Consider the following 19,926-nt stretch of genomic DNA (forward strand, 5'->3'; position numbering starts at 1 on the left):
AATGTGTAGTCTTCTTCTTGTTGTATACAGAGATGGAAGAGTGAAGTAAATCCCACGCAGAATATAAAGACATGGAGTAAGTCCCAAGTCAACACTTCCACTTCACTGAATGCAAACAAATTAATAAAATATTGAAAAGAGAGAAGGTGGGTATGATCCAATAGCCTTGATCCCACATGGGCTAGCGTGCGGGTCCAAGAATATGGGATTTTCCAACTGCTTAAGAATGAACTAGTACATATTTTAGACGCTTCTTAGTTTTTTTTTTTATTTTATTGTCTAAGATTGTTTAGCAATCTTTTCATTCATTAGGTGAGCAAATTTATGTATGGAAGTGAAGTAAGCACGTGCTTGGATAAAGTAGCTGGCTTATGAGAAAGTGAATTTGGAATTAGAGTAGACTGAGCTGGTCTAAAGAAAACGAAAGAAAAAAAATCACTATAAAAAAAAGTGGCAACAGTTATCATTTTGTCACAAACTTTGGTGACTGTTATGGGGGTTATTAAAGGTTTTAGTCACCTTTTTTGACTTTTTTGGTGACTAAAAAGGCTTTTAGTCACATTTTGTACTTTTTTTAGTGACTAAAGCCTTTAATAATCCACACAATAGTTACCAAAGTTAGTGACAAAATGTTAACTGTTGTCACTTTTTTTTGTAGTGAATTCATAATTCTCGTATCATTCATCGCCATTCTCATAAAAGAACAAAGAAATTTATTTAGGATCGTTCATGTATACAGTTGATGATTGTGAATACATATAAAATCACTCTAAGATTCGTACGCATTAATCCGGAACAATTGTGATTAGCATTCACATACATAAAACAAATTATATAATATCTTTAATTGGAAAGGGGCATGTATTGTGTACTTATGGCTTGTAGATAGCATATAAAACCTCAATTTTCGTATAGTTAGTGACATCATATGATAAAAATTCAAGTAACAAAGTTCGAAAGCAACTCCTTCCAATGTGGCATTTTTCTCCTAGTCAAATAAGAAATCAATAACTACTATTGCACCAACCAATTCCATATGGAAAAAAGGTAGGTCACCCTTCGGGTGACAACCCAATTATTCCTACAAACAATGACAAATATTCGTACACACTATAACTTCTACTTGGAAGCTTTAAACATAAAAGTGGCAAGAGGGGTCAAGTTAGGGAAAATGGGAGCAACTAGAATAATTTTTAGGGTTTGGGCAAGAATTAGGAATTGGAAGGTTTTCATTTGAAGTCACAAGGCATGCATTAGGCACCAATACCATGTGCCTCCTCACATCACTCTTTATCACGTGGGGCAACTTTGCCACCACACATACCCACACTGTCTTCCTTTAATCATCTTCGAATTTGTTTTCCCTTCCTGTCCCAATCTTTTGACGTTTTTACCAGTATGCTAGTGACTCGTTGTACTTCCTACTTCTCTAATCAAAATGGTTTGTTTTTTTTAAAATTTTATTTTATACAAAGCAATATTGAGGAAGGAGAGGGTTAAACCTAGGATCTCGAATGCAAAGATAAATGCTCTTAACTATTTGAATTACAAGCCTTTTACAATTACTGTTTCTGTCTTAGGAGGTCTTAGGTGAGGCCGTTGTATAAGACAACTCACTCACACGGGTGGGATAAGGTGGAGTTCAAATGCAAGGGGTCTCACTCCATTGTGAGTGAGTTGCGGCATAAGACAATCTCATTTAAGAATTTTTTATTTGTTAGACCCATACGCAATAGGTTTTTAAGTTTTATAAACTAACATTTGTTTGAAACACGCTCGTTAATTATCCATTATCTTTATGAGTTGTATCAATATTGATTTGCAAAATACATTTTGACTTGCCAATGAAGCTTGTTAGGCAAAAACTTAAACACCACCCTTGATTTTCTTACCACTCTTATTTTCATGTTAGACAAATCGTGACTACTTGTACACCAACCTAACTCTGATGTCCCCTCAAGCTGGAAGCAACTTTCTTTTAGACCAAATCAGACTCGGTTGTCTCTAATAAAATTCAAAATTTTCAAATTTAAACAAACTAAAATGAATCCCTTGTCTCTTTTTCTTGTTGATTGGGAAGCAAACGCAAAATTATAGAGCACTTCACTGAAATATTTGAATGGCCCATTAGATTGAATTGAGTGGAGCCCAGCTTTTTGGTCATTAACAAGAAACCCACTCTTAGTTTAAATGCAGATTAACAGTAATTAAAATAGGTTAGTAGCAAGGGGGGTATTGTTCGTAATATCTGGTAAAGGAAGGGGCAGTAATTTAAACAAGGGGTTCCGTTTCAAAATTATTTCAAAAGATCAGTGAGGTGAGGCCTTTTTGTCGATTCATAACGGTCGGAAATTACTCTCTCTGTAAACGAATCTTTTTTGTTTGACGGCGTTAACTGGACGCGTCGATGCCGTCCTCAGAATTTCAAATGCCCCGTAACGTCTCTTAAAAATTAGTCCAAATATATTATTTTAAATTTATTTTATTTTATTTTATTTTTAAGCTCTTATATCCAAATCCAAACTGAAAACAAAACCCACAAACACACACACTCCTCGTTAGTCTTTCTTTTCTTGTTTCTCACACCTCACTTTCTCTCAGCTCCCTCTCTCTGATTAAAATACAATACAATTGACACAGAAACAGTCTCACACACTCTCTCTCTACTCTACGACTTTCTCTCTCTACGAACCTCCATCGCCATTGCTTCAAGAATCTCTCTGTACTTGTAGGCAGGCCGGCAATTCGATTTGACTGTAAGTTTCTTTTTTTGAATATATATTTTTTTTATTGGTTCTGAATTTTGTTTGGTGTTTTGATCTTCTTCGGTATGAATCGCGCACATTCCGATTTTGATCGTTCATTTGCGATCCATTTCCGATTCATCGCCGCACGTCTGTGTGAATTCAGAATTGCATTGCTCAAATTTGTCTCGTTCGTTGACTCACAGATAATTAGTTACTAAACTAATATGTACTAATCTTGATTTTCTATAATTATATAGATATATGTATGTATATAGGCTGTTACTGATGAGTGAAGGTTTTTTAGATTCAGAGAGCAAGAGAGCTATGGATTCATCACAGTCACAACAGAGAAGAGGAGGTTTGGTATCGCTATCCCCGTCACAGACACCGCGGTCGAGCGACAAGTCGGTGCGAGATCTGCGATCCGGGGATTCGAATTCGATAAACAGGCATGAAAAGGACAAGGGTGTCAATGTGCAGGTGCTTGTGCGTTGCAGGTGAGTCGGAATCCGAGTTGGGTGTGTGGCCGAGTTCAGTTAAGTGTTGTTGTCTGAGTGAATGATCAGCTCATGAATTGGTTTGCCTTTGTAGGCCTTTGAGTGAAGATGAAATGAGGGTACATACGCCCGTGGTGATTTCTTGTCATGAGAGTAGAAGGGAAGTGTCTGCAATTCAGAATATAGCTAACAAGCAGATTGATAGAACCTTTGCGTTTGACAAGGTTTGTTGATTAGAATGCTAAAAGTCAAACTCTTGTGTTTCATCTTGTTCTACTTTAAAAGTGGCACTAAGGTCTTATTAGATTAAAGGAATTCATGGGTTTTAATCTGTTTTGGCTCCTGAAGTTCCAAAATTTGAATAATGATTTTTCCTCAATTTTAGTGAAGTAAAATTGAAATATGTTGCTGTTGTTGTGCTACCTGTTGTTACTTTCTTTGCACTGGGAAATGATCAGAAAGCTGGATAATGTTGTTTAGGTCTTTGGTCCCGCATCCCAACAGAAGGAATTGTATGACCAGGCTGTGTCTCCTATTGTAAATGAAGTACTTGAGGGCTATAACTGTACTATATTTGCCTATGGTCAGACAGGGACGGGAAAAACATACACAATGGAAGGAGGAGCAAGAAAGAAGGTTTGGTGTTTTCGACTTTCAAATAGACTTCAGCCTATGTATCATTTTATGATTTTCTCCGCATAGCTTGCTGACTGAATTTTGTGATTTTTGTAGAACGGGGAGTTTCCAAGTGATGCCGGTGTTATCCCACGAGCTGTTAAACAAATTTTTGACATATTAGAAGCTCAGGTTGCTGAGTATAGCATGAAAGTCACATTTCTAGAGCTGTACAATGAGGAGATAAGTGACCTTCTGGCCCCAGACGAGAGCACGAAATTTATAGATGACAAATCTAAGAAACCCATTGCTCTGATGGAAGATGGGAAGGGGGGTGTCTTTGTAAGAGGCTTGGAAGAAGAGATAGTGTGCACAGCAAATGAAATTTATAAAATCTTGGAGAAGGGATCTGCAAAAAGACGTACAGCTGAGACTCTTCTCAACAAACAAAGCAGTCGTTCACACTCTATATTTTCCATCACTATCCACATCAAGGAATGCACTCCAGAGGGTGAGGAAATGATTAAGTGTGGGAAGCTAAATCTTGTTGACCTTGCTGGTTCTGAGAACATTTCACGCTCAGGTGCAAGAGAGGTAAGGCACAGAAGTAGTTTATAATCAATATAATGATGGTGTTGTCTTACTACATGATCTTACTGCCATATTTCCAAAAAAGTTTGTGTTTTGAGTTTATTTTATCCTTACAGTGCGTTAAGAGTCACATATCAAAAAGCAAATGTAATTTTTATAATGGATTATGGTAGGACATTTTCTTATCTGCATCTGATTGAAAAGAAATTTTCACTTGCAGGGTAGAGCAAGGGAAGCAGGGGAGATAAATAAAAGCTTGCTTACTCTTGGCCGTGTCATTAATGCTCTAGTTGAACACTCTGGTCATGTTCCATATAGGTATAATTTAATAAATATCCCTTCGTGTTTTTCTTCCTGTATTTGCGAACCCCAGAAAGTAAATTTTTAATCACAATGATATTGTTTGGAATATCAGGGATAGTAAACTAACAAGATTGTTGAGGGACTCCTTAGGAGGGAAAACAAAGACATGCATAATTGCCACGGTATCACCCTCCATCCATTGTTTGGAAGAAACACTCAGCACCCTAGACTATGCACACCGTGCCAAAAACATAAAGAATAAACCAGAGGTCAGAAGTTTGCCCACTCTCTGTTCTCACAAATCATAAAGGGGAATTGTCTTTCTTCCTGACCCTTGTTATGGTTTGTTGTTGCTCATTGTTTCAGGTCAATCAAAAAATGATGAAATCTGCTCTGATCAAGGATTTATATTCTGAGATTGATCGACTTAAGCAAGGTTGTTAACTGATTTCATCGTTGCTCCTCTCTCTCCTCAGAAGCTTTTTCTAGTGGATAATATTATTTAATGATTTTTTGATAGTTAGTTTATTGCAAGCTAAATTGTATGACGTGTTTCTTATGTTTATTCAGAGGTATATGCTGCAAGAGAGAAGAATGGAATCTATATACCACGAGACCGTTATCTTAATGAAGAAGCAGAGAAGAAGGTCTGATTGTTGCCATTTAACTGAATGACGCAATTCTTTTCCTACATAAGTTCATACAATACACTGGTTACTGTCCTCATTCCCCTCTTTTTACCCTAGGCAATGGCTGAAAAAATAGAGCGGATGGAACTTGATTCTGAATCCAAAGACAAGGTATTTCCATGAAGATTGCATTCCTTTCTTTGTAAGTATTACAGACTACAGCGTAGGAACTAATATAATTGTTATGTGGTGGTGACCTAAGCGCAGCAACTGATGGAGCTTCAGGAACTTTACAGTTCTCAGCAACTTTTGACTGTAGACTTGAGTGATAAACTTGAAAAAACTGAGGTAATACATTTGGGAAATCAAATTACATAGTCTCCCATTGTTCTTTCTGCTTTCATCCTGATAAAATTCAACACTTTATACTTCAGAAAAAGCTTGAGGAGACTGGAAATGCACTGTTTGATCTCGAGGAAAAACATCGGCAGGCAAATGCAACCATTAAAGAGAAGGAATTTCTGATTGCAAACCTCCTCAGATCGGGTGAGCAAAGTACCTGCTACAACGAATTTTGTCATACATTCTACATATTCAGATCAGATATTGATACTTGCCATTTCATTTTACCTTCAGTTTATATAGTCGACATTTGATGGATCAAATAGCTTTTCCTAAGGACTTCCATTTTTAACTTGTTCGTCTTCTAGTTTGTGCACACATAAAGTCTCATGCTTTCCAGATGGTACAATTTGATGCCTCTGAATCTTCTTTACAATAATATGCACTGTTAAATTTCAGAGAAATCACTGGTTGAGCATGCATTTGAGCTTCGAGGAGAGCTAGAGAATGCTGCATCAGATGTGTCCAGTTTATTTGCCAAGATTGGTTTGTCTCATTATTTTGGATATTTTTATTGGGTCTTCCTCAAAACTTCTGGTGCTTTATTGCTAACCATGGCTGGTTTTCCAGAGCGCAAGGATAAAATTGAAGATGGAAATCGGATACTAGTTCAGAAATTCCAGTCCGAATTAACTCAACAGCTTGAAATCTTACATAAGACTGTCGCAGTTGCAGTGACACAACAGGAGCAGCAATTGAAAGGTATGGAGGAGGATATGCAGTCCTTTGTATCAACCAAGGCAGAGGTAAGATCTAGACAAGAAGATGATTGTCTTTGAGCATTCTTGACATTTGATTCTCAGTCTATAACTCCATACAACCTAATTATTTGCCATGCTTTTGAAGGCTACTGAAGAACTTCGAGGAAGACTAGGAAAGCTTAAAAATATGTATGGTTCTGGTATTAAAGCTCTGGATGGTATAGCTGGGGACCTTGAAGGAAATTCTCAGTCAACTTTTTGTCATCTAAATTCTGAAGTTTCTAGCCATTCTTCTGCTCTGGAAGATGTAAGTATTAGTTTAGTGTTTTTCAGTCTACACTGTTCTTTTACTCTTTCTGTACTTAACTTTGTTCATATGATTTAGCTCTTCAAAGGAATTGCTTCAGAAGCTGATGAATTACTCAATGATCTTCAAGGTAATCTTCACAACCAAGCAGAGAAGCTAAGTGCATATGCACAACAACAGCGTGAGGTTCGTAATATATTGTTGCTTTCATGGTTATTTGTTTTATTTTCTTCAAGAGTAAAATTCAAAAATCACTTTTTGGAGTAAAAAATTTGGTCATCAATTTTCTACAGGCTCATGCCAGAGCAGTTGAAACTGCACGGTCAACTTCTAAAGTTACTGTGGACTTCTTCAAGACTCTAGACTTGCATGCATCCAATCTGACCCAAATCGTGGAAGAAGCACAAACTGTCAACAATAAGAAATTGTCTGAACTTGAAGAGAAGTTTGAGGTGGTTGCAGTGTACTTTCTAAATTAAATGGGCCATTAAAAACCTTATTAACAAAATTTAGTGCTTGTTTTTTTAATTTATATGTAGGAGTGTGCTGCTAATGAAGAAAGGCAGTTGCTAGAAAAGGTGGCAGAGTTGCTGGCAAGTTCAAACGCTAGGAAGAAAAAACTGGTATGTCTTGTTCTTAAGCTGCAGCCAATTACTTATTCCTTGTTCCTAAGGTTTTATGTCAGTAACAACTTTTTTATTTAGGCTCAATTAGTAACATTCTTTATCTATTAAATAGGTCCAAACAGCAGTAAATGATCTTCGAGAGAGTACAACAAGCAGAACCAGCAAACTACAGCAAGAAATGTCAACCATGCAAGATTCAACATCTTCTATCAAAGCAAAATGGACAGTTCACATGGAAAAAACAGAATCCCATTACCTTGAAGATACATTTGCTGTGGAAAGTGGAAAGAAAGACATGGAAGAGGTTCTACAGAATTGGTACATATTCTGGATATTAGGAATTTAAACTTTGATCTGGCCATGATTCTGCTACCTGAATTTTTCTAGCCCATTACTTACACAAAAACAACTTTTGCAGTTTGAAGCAGGCAACAATGGGTGCAGAACAATGGAAGAATGCTCAGGGTTCCTTGCTCAGTCTAGAAAAGAGTAATGTTGCTTCTGTGGACTCTATTGTTAGGTATGCTCATTCCTTATAAGAAAGAAATATTGCAGGTTTTAATTGAAGATTATTCATTCATTTTTTTTCTCTTCAACTAGGAGGGGAACGGAAGCCAATCAAGCTCTACGTGATAGGTTTTCCTCTGCTGTATCAGCTGCACTAGAAGATGTAGACGCCGCAGACAAGAATCTCCTGTCTTCTATTGATCGTGAGTGTCAAGTTTCACATATTGATTTCACGTTTGTCTTGCTAGGTTATATATTGGATTGCATGTTCACTGAAACAAATACTTGCAGATTCATTACAACTTGACCATGAGGCATGTGGAAATCTTAACTCAATGATCATTCCATGTTGTGGGGATTTAAGGGAACTGAAGGGAGGTCACTACCACAATATTGTCGAGATCACAGAGAATGCAGGAAAATTTCTTCTGGATGAATATGTGGTAAGACTGCTAGAGTGGTTTTGTACAATATAAGTGTTTTTTACTCGATGACATTATGTTCTTTATTGAGTTCTTTGATTCTGCAACACTCAGGTGGACGAACCATCATGTTCCACACCAAGAAAGAGGTCGTTCAATCTTCCAAGCATTGCATCCATTGAAGAACTCAGAACTCCTGCCTTTGAAGAATTGTTGAGATCATTCTGGGATGGAAGATCTGCAAAGCAGCAGGCAAATGGAGACTTAAAACACATCGCAGCGGCATACGAGGCTGCCCAGTCCATTAGAGACTCCAGAGTTCCTCTCACTGCTATTAACTGAAGAGGGGGGGAATCAAAGATTTAGAGGTCAGAGAAACACGTGTGTACATAACATGTATGGCGTATATATGTACTCTTGTAGTCACTGTGCTACGCTACCTTATTCGTTAATTGTTTCTGGAGACAGTAGATGAAAAATGATTGTGGATGGAGAAATCTATATAGTTAGGCCTCCTGGGGAAACTTCAAAACTTGAGTTCATTGAATTTCCCACTTTGTAACGAACTGCAATTGGATTATTGATGAGGAGTTACCGAGTGTTTTGGTTTGAGTGCTTTTGAAGCTTCTTCTTTACAGCCGTAGTTCTTGTCAATCATGATACCTTCGATTTGCACCCAAAAGGATGCATCCAGCAGATTTATTATTTTTGTGTGGATTAGATTAATTAGAATAATTAGGCTATCAGTTGTATTTAAAAATAAAAATACCTTCTATAAATTATCACAAAGTCAATAACCTTAAACAGATCCAAACAGAAAACCAATCTATTCTGGTGCGAGTGAAAACCAATCTATTCATTAAACCAATATGACTCGGATATCATTCAGACCAAAAGCCACACCTTTTTGGGCGGATGGAATTAAGAACGGCGGTGAGGATACACTTTGGGTTAAAATGGTTAGAGTGGTGAGCAAAATATTTCCAAAAAAAAAGGCTTATAAAATATCAAGTTTAGGAACTAAATGTTGAAAAATAAAAGAGGCTAAAGAAAAATAACCAGAAGGTTGAAAAAACAATAGGAAAGGCTGAGAGACTTCAACTTGATTATTGTCCTTGATAGACTTGAATGAAAAATTACACCTTAAATAGAAACACCAAAGTTACTGCCGCAAGTAACTCACCCACAACTTTAAGATTTTGTGGAACTACATCCCACGATTAAAGGCAGGAAGAAAGACAAACTAACCATGACTCCTATAAAAGGTAAATTACTCAAATAGTTCTCAAACTTGCACGCGATTTACATTTTGGTCCCTAAATTAAATTATTAGTCCAAATGGTACATAAACTCTATTTTAATCGCTCATTTGATCCAACCGTTACATTTTCTGTTAAATGTAACCAAATTTTAAGGGTAAATACGACTTTTCATAATTAACAAATAAAATAGGGTTAAAATAAATACAAAATTAGAAAATAATTGAAGAAAAAGAGAGGAAAAAATCATGAGACCCAAACCCCTTCCCTTCGATTTCTTCTCCCCTATTCCAATTACTGAGTTTTTATTTTATTTTTATTATTTTTTTATTTTAACGTACGAAATGACCAGTTTACCCTCATATTTAACAACAATATTGATAGAATGTAACGGTTGGATCAAATGAGCGATTAAAATAGAATTTATGTACCATTTGGACTAATATTTTAATTTAGAGACTAAAATGTAAATCGCGTACAAGTTTAAGGACCATTTGAGTAATTTACCGCTCTTATAAACTAGGGATGGGAAAGGTACGACACATTTTATCGAAGTTTAGAAAAAGGAAAGTTTTTGTGGAATTCATGATAACACGGACTTGAGCTTTCTCGAGGAAACCAGTTGGAGGGAGGTTCGAGCGCCCTTTTACTCAGAGATGCCGAAGATGATGATACGGACTACAACTGCTGCTACTTCTTCTTCTTCTTGTTATTGCTGGAGCAGCAGAGGTATGAATTGTCTTCACTCTAACTCCACTTTTCTCCTTTTCGTCAACAATTACTTTGCTTTCTTTCACTCTCAACCTTCGAAACCGATCAAATCTACAAGAACCCAACTAGAGCAGCCAAAAAGAGACTTACCCAAAATCACAAATGTTGAGGATGCTTTCAATGTGTTCGATAGAATGCTTCAAATGCGCCCTCTGCCTTCTGTTGTCCGTTTCAATAAAATCTTAGGTCAAGTTGCAAAATTGAAACATTACTCGGCCGTCATCTCATTGTATAACCAAATGGGTGTGTCGAGGATTGGACATGATGTTTATACCCTAACCATACTCATAAATTGTTATTGTCATCTAAACCAAATGGGGTTTAGTTTATCTGTATTGGGGAAATTCTTCAAACTTGGTCTTGAACCAGATGTCTTTACCTTCACCACTCTAATCAACGGCTTTCTTCTCGAGAATAGAGTGGCGGAGGCAGCAGGAATTTTCAACAAAATGATTGCGGGAGGTAATCTTCAGCCTGATGTGGTTACTTATGGCACACTAGTAAAGGGCTTTTGCATGAAAGGTAACAACAGTGCTGCTATTCAGTTGCTTAGGAAGATGGAGGAAGGAGCTTGCAAGCCTGACCTAGTTGTCTATAACACAATCATCGACAGTCTTTGTAAGGATAAACTAGTTGATGATGCACTGAACCTCTTCTCAGAAATGATGAGCAAGGGTATTGCCCCAAATGTCATTACCTATACATCCTTGATTCATGGAGTTTGCAAATTAGGCGAGTGGAAAGAAGCTACAAGGTTGTTGAATGAAATGGTGAGTAAAAACATCTTTCCAGATGTGTGCACATTCACTGTCTTGGTAGACACACTTTGTAAGGAGGGGATGGTTGGGGAAGCAGAAGGCGTGGTCGAAATGATGATTGAAAGGGATATTCAACCTAATACTGTTACGTACAATTCACTTATGGATGGTTTCTGTTTGCGAGGAGAAATGAGCAAGGCTAGAAAAGTTTTTAAACTAATGCTTAGCAAGGGATCGATGGTTGATGCTATTTGTTATAGCACATTGATAAATGGATATTGTAGGCACCAAATGATGGATGAGGCCATGATGCTACTTCGGGAAATGTCTCATAAGGGACTGATTCCAGATATCATTACTTATAACACTCTTGTGGATGGTTGTTGCAAAGTGGGGAAATTAGGTGTTGCACAAAAGTTGTTCTCTGAGATGCAAGCTTGTGGCCAACTTCCAAATGTTCAAACTTATGCTATTCTACTGGATGGCCTGTGTAAAAACCAACAACTTTCTACAGCAATCCAACTGTTTAAAGAGATGGAAGGCAAGAAGTTGGATGTAGATATTGTGATTTACACTATTCTTATTAAAGGTTTGTGCGTAGCTGAAAAAATTGAATCTGCAAGGGAACTCTTTTGTGGTTTATCATCCAGAGGGCTTCAACCGGATGTAAGGACATATACCATAATGATTAATGGACTCTGTATTGGGGGCCGAACAAGTGAAGCAGAAAAGCTGCTTTTCGAAATGGAAGAGAAAGGTTGTTCTCCAAATGGTTGGACCTACAACGTAATTATTCGAGGGTATATCAATAACAATGAGACAGTAAGGGCAATGGAACTTATTCAACAAATGGTGGAGAAGGGTTTCTCAGCAGATGCATGGACTACAGAACTGATAGTTGATCTATTGTGTAAAGATAAAGTAGATCCTGCATTGTTGCCATTGATGCAAAAAGAGAATTATGAACTTAATTTGCCTCAGTTAAAGTTGAACAGATCTTCTGACCATCCCAAAAAACATTGAAGCTCTTCCACCTCTGGCAACCATGGATGTGTTATATTTGTTATCTCTTAATCCATGATATCCTGTGATCATGATAGAGAAATTTCAATGTTACTCGTTTAAGGTTGTTAAATTTATTAGAGAGAAGCAGGGTATGTGGACTGATATAATCAGATTTTTCAGCTGACCAAGACTTTGTAGTTTCGGCAAAAACCAACCAGCCTTTGATTAAGGGGCCTTCTACAATTTGTTTCCAATTTTTTTTATTTGTAATAATTTTGTGGAGGACATGGTGAAATTTGCTACCCTTGATTGGGTCTGAATGCTCATTTGGGAGTGATTTAAGATGAGGCAAAATTATTTATGAGTAGAAGCACCCCAGACGTGCTTATTGAAGTGATTATTGACCCGTCCAAAATCACAACCAAAACGCGCCCTTTGGCCCTTTGGTGTTGAAGCGAAGCTACATTGTGTTTCATTTTGAGTCTAGCTTTTCTGGTCAGGAGCCTCTGTGAAGTTGAGACTTGGTTTAATTGATTTGCCTATGGTTCTTTTATTCATCAGTCGATCAAATTTTTAGATAAAGCCAAATTTTTACCAAAGCTTCTATTTCTATTAGCCAAAAAGCAAAGAATGGTTGGGAAACCTTGGAAATGGAGACAATATTGTTGATGGGCCAGGACATGGTTTTTGTCATCATGGAATTATTCATTTAGCCGTTAATAAATACGAGGTTCTCTAATGAAGCGAGTTTTTGATCATTTCGCAAAATGAAAAGAAACCAAAGAAACCCCAGGGAGATATTATGCCTGCAATCTAAACCATATGCATAAACAACCCAAATATTGGATCGGCCATATTGCTCAATGTACATTATGAACTACTTTTCTATTTCCTTTTTTTAGCATAATCTACATATAAAGACCAAAAATATTTATTTATGGAAGGCAGAACTGTATATCGATATCCACCTGTATCAACCCCCACCATGATGAGCCTCAAACAAGACTAAATTTCTGTTCTGCATTTCCTGATAGAATCAATATATATGCAAAAATACTGCACCTTCAATGTATAACACACTCCTTGACTTGGAACGACAAGGCGATCTGATGCCTGCAAAACATATCAATTTTCTACTCTGTCAGAAACCCACAGGACGGATGCCAAAGTACAGCAAATGTATACATGAAACCTCAGAATATATTATATTTAAACATTTCAAGGTTCCAGGGTGCCAGTTTCGGTATTTGAAGTTATCAACCTCATGCTTCTTGACTGAAAGGATTTGAATTTAAACTATCTAATGTAATCCTTCCATCTATCAGAAAGATGTACATTTTCGTTTTTTACCCCCAATATAGAGCATATCACTTGATTACATGGAAAGACAAAAATCAAAAGAAATTAGGGTAACATCTTCTATTGATGTAACTGTTAAACTCAAGATCCCTATTGCAGATTATTTCTTACAGAGGAGAAAAGACAACTTTATATGACAATGAACTTTCAACTTATATTGCATAACACACTTTGATCATATTTTAAATATATATAAAAAACCATAAAGACGTGTGAAAAAATTAATAATACAGAAGGGACGGAAAGGGTAAATCGCTAAAATCAATCGAACCCAAAATACGTGGGGAAAAAACATGACTAGAAGTGACCAATTAGCTGATTTTTACAATGCTACTACCAGGAAGCCACAGTTCCATTATATGTCATGTGATCTGACACAAGTACGCAAGAATATGAAAAATAAACAATTCAATTTAAGTGTAAATTTCCAACACCAAAACACAAAGGAGAGCAACTGCATATCGGAGAGTGAATAATGCTATTGAAAACTACCTGAAGAAAACCTCATAGTAAGCTTGCACTCAAGAGCCCAACTGTCCTTTCTCTCCCAAACGTTTCATCATCAAAATCTTCATTCGTGGAATTTTCCTGACATAGCAATTTGTTTTCTCGCATTGGATTTAAGCCCAGACCCTCCTCCCAAAGAATTGGATCATCTTGGTGCATTTCATCTTGTTCAGACCCGTGATTGGTATCAACATTATCATCCACATCTTGTCTCACATCATCCAAACATGATGATGGCTCGACATTGAGATCAGAGCACAAATCATATCCAGCTTGTTCCCCAGTCCCATGATAAGCCACTGTTACTGCTCCTTGGTCAGGTTGCTCGGCAGAATCCTTTTTCTGCCTCTTCCATTTCTTTGTAGATGAAGTACCGTCATCCTCAAAATCTTCTTCTTCTCTTTCTCTATGCAAATAGACCCATAATTTTCTTTCACCATCAAATTGCACACAAGGATCACGTTCATAATGCAAACGGTCCAGGGCTCCACTAACAACTTGATTAACTTGTGCATCAGACACGTCTTCAACAATGTACTGAGAATCTCTTATCAAAGTACAAACATCTGCTCTGGTGCCAATACTTCCAGGCAATCTTGCAGCTGCATCTCTCACAAGACAAAGAATTGTAACATGTGGTGGTCGATCACGTTTCAGCATAAAGTGATCTCGAGCTTTTGATGTTGGCTTACCGCCACACCTTCTTAATGGGGCAACAATGGATTTTTTACCATCAGCTGCTGTGTAAGAGAAGGCCCTGTCTGGAATTGAATACCTGAGAACTTCCTCCTTACGGAAATAAGCTCTCACTTCTTCAGAACTTGGGTTAATGGTGTTAAGACTCTTTTGAGCTCTTAGGTCCCTGAACCGTTCTTTCTCATCCAGGTTGAGCTGCATCAACTCCAAGGGCGGTTCCGGAAGAATTCCGATTTGTTGAAGGGTCTCTTGCCCACATTTGAGCCAATTAGCAAACGAATCAACCAACTTGACAAGCATTTTGTGAGGAAGACCCCATGCTTCGGGAGATGTCACCTCATCACTGGTGTCATGATCGGATGAACCATGAAAAACTGGACCAGTCCATGACCAGCTTTTTGTAGCTTTTTCATAGGCGGCCAGTGTCTTCCAACCCTTTGCTCCTAAAGGTGCTGTTTTTGAAGAAAATATCTTTAGAACTCCTCTCACCAGATCCTGAAGTGGCTCTTGTGTCTCAAGAATACAAGGATCTCCTGGATTCGATCTAACACGGTTCACAATCTCCTGAACTGTTAGAGAAGGCATATTCACTTCTCCAGCAAGCTCTGAGTTATTGGCATCCACCTTTTGACGAGAAAGAACCCCATTTACACAACCCTCATGATTTTTGTTCTGCTCATCTATAGGTCCCCCAACATCAAAAGCATCTTCCGAAAGTGGAGTGATCATTGCCAAGCGAACAGCTGAAAGAAGATGTACAATCGAGAATGAGAAGCCAGTATGAACCGTAGGTGTAATTGGAATAAATGGTTTTTTCTGGGGCTTGGTTTCTGGCTCCATATCTGTCGCTCCCATTTCTGTAATTGGTGGATCAGAAATTTCTACATCTGAGCTGACATTGTCATTCTCCACCTTCCTCTTTGCCCTTTTTTTCGAGGAATTGGAATCAACAATACGTTGCAAATGGTTACACTGTAAGTCACCATCATCATCTCCTCTACCAGTGTCTGAATCCTCCTTACCTTTCCGCTTCTTTGTCATCAAATTGCAACCTAATAGTGGGACCTCAATTCGTTCATGGCGATCACTCACATATGCTTCAGTGTTCTGACCTTTCTTCCTGAATCTACCATGTCCACTACCATTAGCTAGTGATCGCATTTCAAGTGAGTCATCCTCCTCATCAACAAAATAACGAGACTCTGGTACAGAATGATCATGGCCAACTTCTCTTTTCTGCTTTCCCGTAGTAGGGTAGGTCTTCCATGAAGGTATGTGCAACCTTTCACCAGCCTCCCCTTCAAATTGGGCATTCTTGCCCAATTTGTAGATTTGTTTCCGTTCATCATAATCATCATCCTCATCATGAAACTTACCCAAGCCCGAGATATAGCGTTCTTCCAAAACTCTGGTCGAAGAGTTATGCATGGGACTATTGTCTCGCATCTTACCCTTTTGTTTTGCTTTGGCAGTATAGTTTTCTAGACTATGCATATGTCCATGTTCAACAAAACCACCCATCTTGTTGGAGGGGTAATTGATCCCATCAAGGGCCCGTAAACTATCTTTCGCCTCTTTCTTCACATATTTGCCCCTTTTTGCATCTAGAGCAGGCTTCAACAAAGAAGACGGTGAAGCCTCCATAACACCACTGGGATAAGCCAGCTTACTCCTCAACAAAGGGTTGCTATCCTCATCATCTTCAAATTGCTCTGATGAGTCTGATTCTGTATCTTCATTTTTAACAAACATTCTATTACTTTTCAATGCCGCCATGTCTGATCCTCCATTTTGTACTCGATTCCCTCTTATCTTCTCTTGAAATGGTTTTGCTTTAAATTCAGAAGATAAAAATCTATCATTCATCTGTGGTGGGGAAGCTCTATATGATTTGTAATTTAAATCAGGAGACTCCCTCCCAATCTTCCATTTCTTGCTCCTAACATTCCAGTCATCCGCTCTTAAGGGCGAATCCATAGGAAAAGTCTCCCCTTCATTCCTGTTATGCCAGAATAGTTCTGCGCGATCTGACGAGTCAGCTCGATCTCCTCTTAGTGGTGGTTGTGGAAGTCTGCTTTTCAAGGACTTCATCTGATCCCCAACTGTAAATTGCTGAACATTTTCTGGATACTTGGCCTTTTTACCAAAATCATAAGGGGTCCTCAAGTTAGGAGGCTTTGCTGTTATTACCTTTGACTCTGACAAAAGGTTTGCATTGCGGTTCCTACCATAGGCATGTACATCAGTCTTTGAGGAGACAGGCACACCCAGCAAGGTGTCAGTGATTAATTCATCACCTCTTAATAGGTCCAGCTTCTTTCCCACTTTGAAAACACCAGACTTGTCCATCAAGCTACTACGAGACACACTTCTATCTCGCTGGACACCAATTCCATATGTTGTGCCTTCAACATCATCACCACTTATCAACTGATCCCTCATTCTGAGTGTTGCCCTGGAATCATACCCTCCGGCCTTAATCTGCTGAGGAAGAGCGACTGCCGAACTGTATGGTCCAGAATGGCTTGCTAGCTCTTTTGCTGAAGAAGTCTTCGACCCAGCCATCTTCAGTATACCTTTTGGGTTCTGCTTCCCATATTTTGCCAGTTCCATAGCTGATGACCGCCCCCTTGATGCAAAATCCACATTTGTACCCACCCCGTATGGAGAATAACGAGCGATTTTCTGTGCAACTTTCCTGTCCTTGATCTTGTTGATCTGTAAGCCTTCACCCGACTCTCTTTCTGAGGAGTCAGTCTCCATATCTTCCATCTTCTCACCCATCAAACTCTTCTGGATTCTCATAATATTCAACACCCGGAGCCTCTCCTCAATACTATATCCCTTGCAATTAAGCCAAGCATCCCTTATCTGACAGAGATTACTAACCATATTATTCTGATGCTTCCTCAAAATATTGTAGTGTTGCCGCTTCTGAAAGAAATTCAAACCCTCCCGGTAAAGAGCAACTCTCGGCTCGCACAAACCTCCCTTCAACATATCAAACAACTTCTTAACAGGGCTCCCAAAATGGAAATTACAACCTGTAAAAAGCTCTTTCAAGGTAATCATAAAGGTCTCCTGGTCCAAATCAGGCAGATACTTAGTGAGGCCAAACTGCTCCTCCTCACTCAAGCACTCATTCCATACATCCACTGACAATATATCTTCAAGACTTGGAATATCATACAGCTCAAAAGGAATGCTGCAAGTCTGACTCCCAACTTGGCAAAACTCCACACCAGTTTCCCCCAATTCCAACAAATCAAAGTCATCGGACCCCGCCCCAGAGTCCGCATCATCAAATTCATCATCATCATCAGATTCAGCAGCAGAGCTACGCTGTTGTAGCTCATCCTCGTCACTAGACATACTCTTCCTACTACCGGGAGAAAACTCTGAATCAAACCTCGAAACCTTGAAGTTGTTCTTCTCAATCGCCATGAATTCTAACAACCAAAACCCAACCCGCCAAAAGCAAACAGATTCACAAATTTTACACTAGAACCACCTCCAAATTCACCGAATCCCCAAATTTCAAACCATCACCGAATAAAAAACCCTAATTCAAACAACAAAAACGAAAACCTCAAAATTTGTGACTACCAAAACGAAAAAAATATAAAAATCGAAGCAAAAGCAACGAGATTCGCAAACGAAACTAAAACTTAACATAATATAAACAAAATTACAAGGACTGAGATTTGAACGAAGAATAGTAGAATACCTGGAACAAGCTTCAATGGCGAAATTGACCAGCAGAGCACGAAGTCTGAGACATGAAGGGCTCGAGAATTTGAAGGTTCGTAGAGCGAGCGAGGGAAAGAGGAAAGAGAGATTGTGTTTGGGTGAAGATGAGAGAAACCCTAAGGCTAGAGGTAAAAGACGAAGCGGTTATTTTATGTAAATATATAATAAAATTATTATAGATGTATGTGTGTGTGTAGGAGAGGTCGCAGTGGGGATGAAGAAGACGATGGTGACGTGGAGGAAAGTGCGCCGTCTGATTTTGCGAGGAAGAAGATGGAGAGCGAAAAGACGAAAAGGGGCACCGAGCGGGAAAGAGAAAAGCGTAAGCGTGTGTGTGCAGCGCAGAGGTAGAGAAAAGAAAGAGAAGACGAAGGAAAGCAACAGCAGCCAACAGAGGGAGAGCGAGTTCACTCAGTGAGTCAAGTAACCGTTGCGACTTGCGAGTCATGGTCTTCTTTCATGCCTGGCTTGAGGGGCGGGCCCAAGTTTTGTAAAATTCCCGGGCGGGCCCCTTTTTTTTGCATCCGTGACCCACTTGCCTCTTACGACGTCGTCTGGTTATCGTTTTTTCTTTTAAATTCGCAGATGGATAAACTCATAAAACTGCACGCAGGGACCCTGCCGCTGTAAATGTGAACCCGGCGTGGTAACATAATTAACGAGCCACGCACATATACATTCGAATATTTTAAAAGTATAATTGTAGTTATATTTTTAAAATGTATTAATATTTTAAAGAATATAGTCGTTATAATAATAAGAGAATGGTAGATAATGAAGAAGATGAACCAAATTCATATGTGGATCAATCAAAGAAGAATTTAAAATTTTAAAATTTGGTGGGCTAAATTTACCTTATATATGCACTAGAGAATGGAATATAAAAGTGCAGCTACTGTAGCGTACCAATACGTTCTTTTATTTATTTAATTTTTTTTGAGTTTTTAGGTCTAATAGCCCCCAAATTTTGACTCGATTCGTATTTTGGTCCCTCAATTTCTAAAATCATTCTCGTGGTCCTTCAACATCAATTTCATTAGGACAAATGGTCATGTCATCAATTTTGTTATCTTTTCTGTTAAATGCAGGGGTAAAATGGTATTTTTGTATTATAAATAAATCTATCTCTCTCGCCTCTCTCTCTATCCAGATTTCTTCACAGGATTTATTGTCCCCCCCAACCCATATTCCTCCTCTCCCTCTATCAGGAACAAGGAAGCTTACCTGCATATTCAAGATTCAAATTAGAGGAAGAGAGAGCAAAGAGGGCAACCCACAACCGCCTTTCATCCAACGCGCCCTCCTCTTCGATTTTCCCTTCCCCTATGACCATTGGCCTCCAACCCCCAACGAACCCAAAATCCAAAACCCCAACCCAAATTCCCTCCTCCTCCCCTCTCCTCGATACCCTCTTTTGTGGGTTTCAAAACCCAAATTATGCTATTCTTCCTTGACCTTTGTACAAAAATTGAAG

General features: G+C 38.5%; 3 protein-coding genes across 4 annotated transcripts; 2 read left to right on the forward strand and 1 right to left on the reverse strand.

Moving 5' to 3' along the window:
- Positions 1–2,508: 2,508 nt before the first annotated feature.
- LOC117630206 (kinesin-like protein KIN-5D) lies at positions 2,509–8,963 on the forward strand. 2 transcript variants are annotated; one of them, XM_034362948.1, is made up of 23 exons: positions 2,509–2,756; positions 3,058–3,244; positions 3,339–3,468; positions 3,725–3,880; positions 3,977–4,453; positions 4,671–4,768; positions 4,866–5,022; positions 5,120–5,189; positions 5,324–5,400; positions 5,500–5,553; positions 5,650–5,730; positions 5,817–5,928; positions 6,184–6,270; positions 6,355–6,530; positions 6,631–6,792; positions 6,871–6,978; positions 7,086–7,244; positions 7,332–7,415; positions 7,531–7,736; positions 7,837–7,938; positions 8,019–8,128; positions 8,217–8,368; positions 8,462–8,963. In XM_034362948.1, exons 2-23 carry the CDS (start codon positions 3,072–3,074, stop codon positions 8,687–8,689), a joined length of 3,159 nt encoding a protein of 1,052 aa, XP_034218839.1. In that variant the 5' UTR covers positions 2,509–2,756; positions 3,058–3,071; the 3' UTR covers positions 8,690–8,963. The 2 variants fall into 2 exon arrangements, with proteins under 2 accessions (XP_034218839.1, XP_034218838.1); XM_034362947.1 differs by having other exon boundaries at positions 2,546–2,756; positions 3,052–3,244.
- Positions 8,964–10,172: 1,209 nt separating this feature from the next.
- LOC117630210 (putative pentatricopeptide repeat-containing protein At1g12700, mitochondrial) lies at positions 10,173–12,621 on the forward strand. The gene has a single exon (XM_034362955.1). It carries the CDS (start codon positions 10,263–10,265, stop codon positions 12,156–12,158), a length of 1,896 nt encoding a protein of 631 aa, XP_034218846.1. The 5' UTR covers positions 10,173–10,262; the 3' UTR covers positions 12,159–12,621.
- A 322-nt stretch (positions 12,622–12,943) lies between these two features.
- On the reverse strand, positions 12,944–18,914 carry LOC117630205. Its single transcript, XM_034362946.1, has 3 exons — positions 18,430–18,914; positions 13,992–18,264; positions 12,944–13,253 (listed from the first exon to the last, which is right to left on the reverse strand). Exon 2 carries the CDS (start codon positions 18,144–18,146, stop codon positions 14,004–14,006), a length of 4,143 nt encoding a protein of 1,380 aa, XP_034218837.1. The 5' UTR covers positions 18,147–18,264; positions 18,430–18,914; the 3' UTR covers positions 12,944–13,253; positions 13,992–14,003.
- Positions 18,915–19,926: the final 1,012 nt, after the last annotated feature.

Source organism: Prunus dulcis, chromosome 6 (genome assembly GCF_902201215.1).
Source record: "Prunus dulcis chromosome 6, ALMONDv2, whole genome shotgun sequence".
NCBI lineage: Eukaryota > Viridiplantae > Streptophyta > Magnoliopsida > Rosales > Rosaceae > Prunus > Prunus dulcis.

Excerpts from the sequence above, each read along its gene's own strand:
- LOC117630206 (XM_034362948.1), top strand. The coding sequence starts at position 3,072 with ATGGATTCATCACAGTCACAACAGAGAAGAGGAGGTTTGGTATCGCTA. Across the intron at positions 5,401-5,499 it reads ATGAAGAAGCAGAGAAGAAG|GCAATGGCTGAAAAAATAGA; the intron begins GTCTGATTGTTG and ends TTTTTACCCTAG. Across the intron at positions 6,271-6,354 it reads CAGTTTATTTGCCAAGATTG|AGCGCAAGGATAAAATTGAA; the intron begins GTTTGTCTCATT and ends CTGGTTTTCCAG.
- LOC117630210 (XM_034362955.1), top strand. The coding sequence starts at position 10,263 with ATGCCGAAGATGATGATACGGACTACAACTGCTGCTACTTCTTCTTCT.
- LOC117630205 (XM_034362946.1), bottom strand. The coding sequence starts at position 18,146 with ATGGCGATTGAGAAGAACAACTTCAAGGTTTCGAGGTTTGATTCAGAG.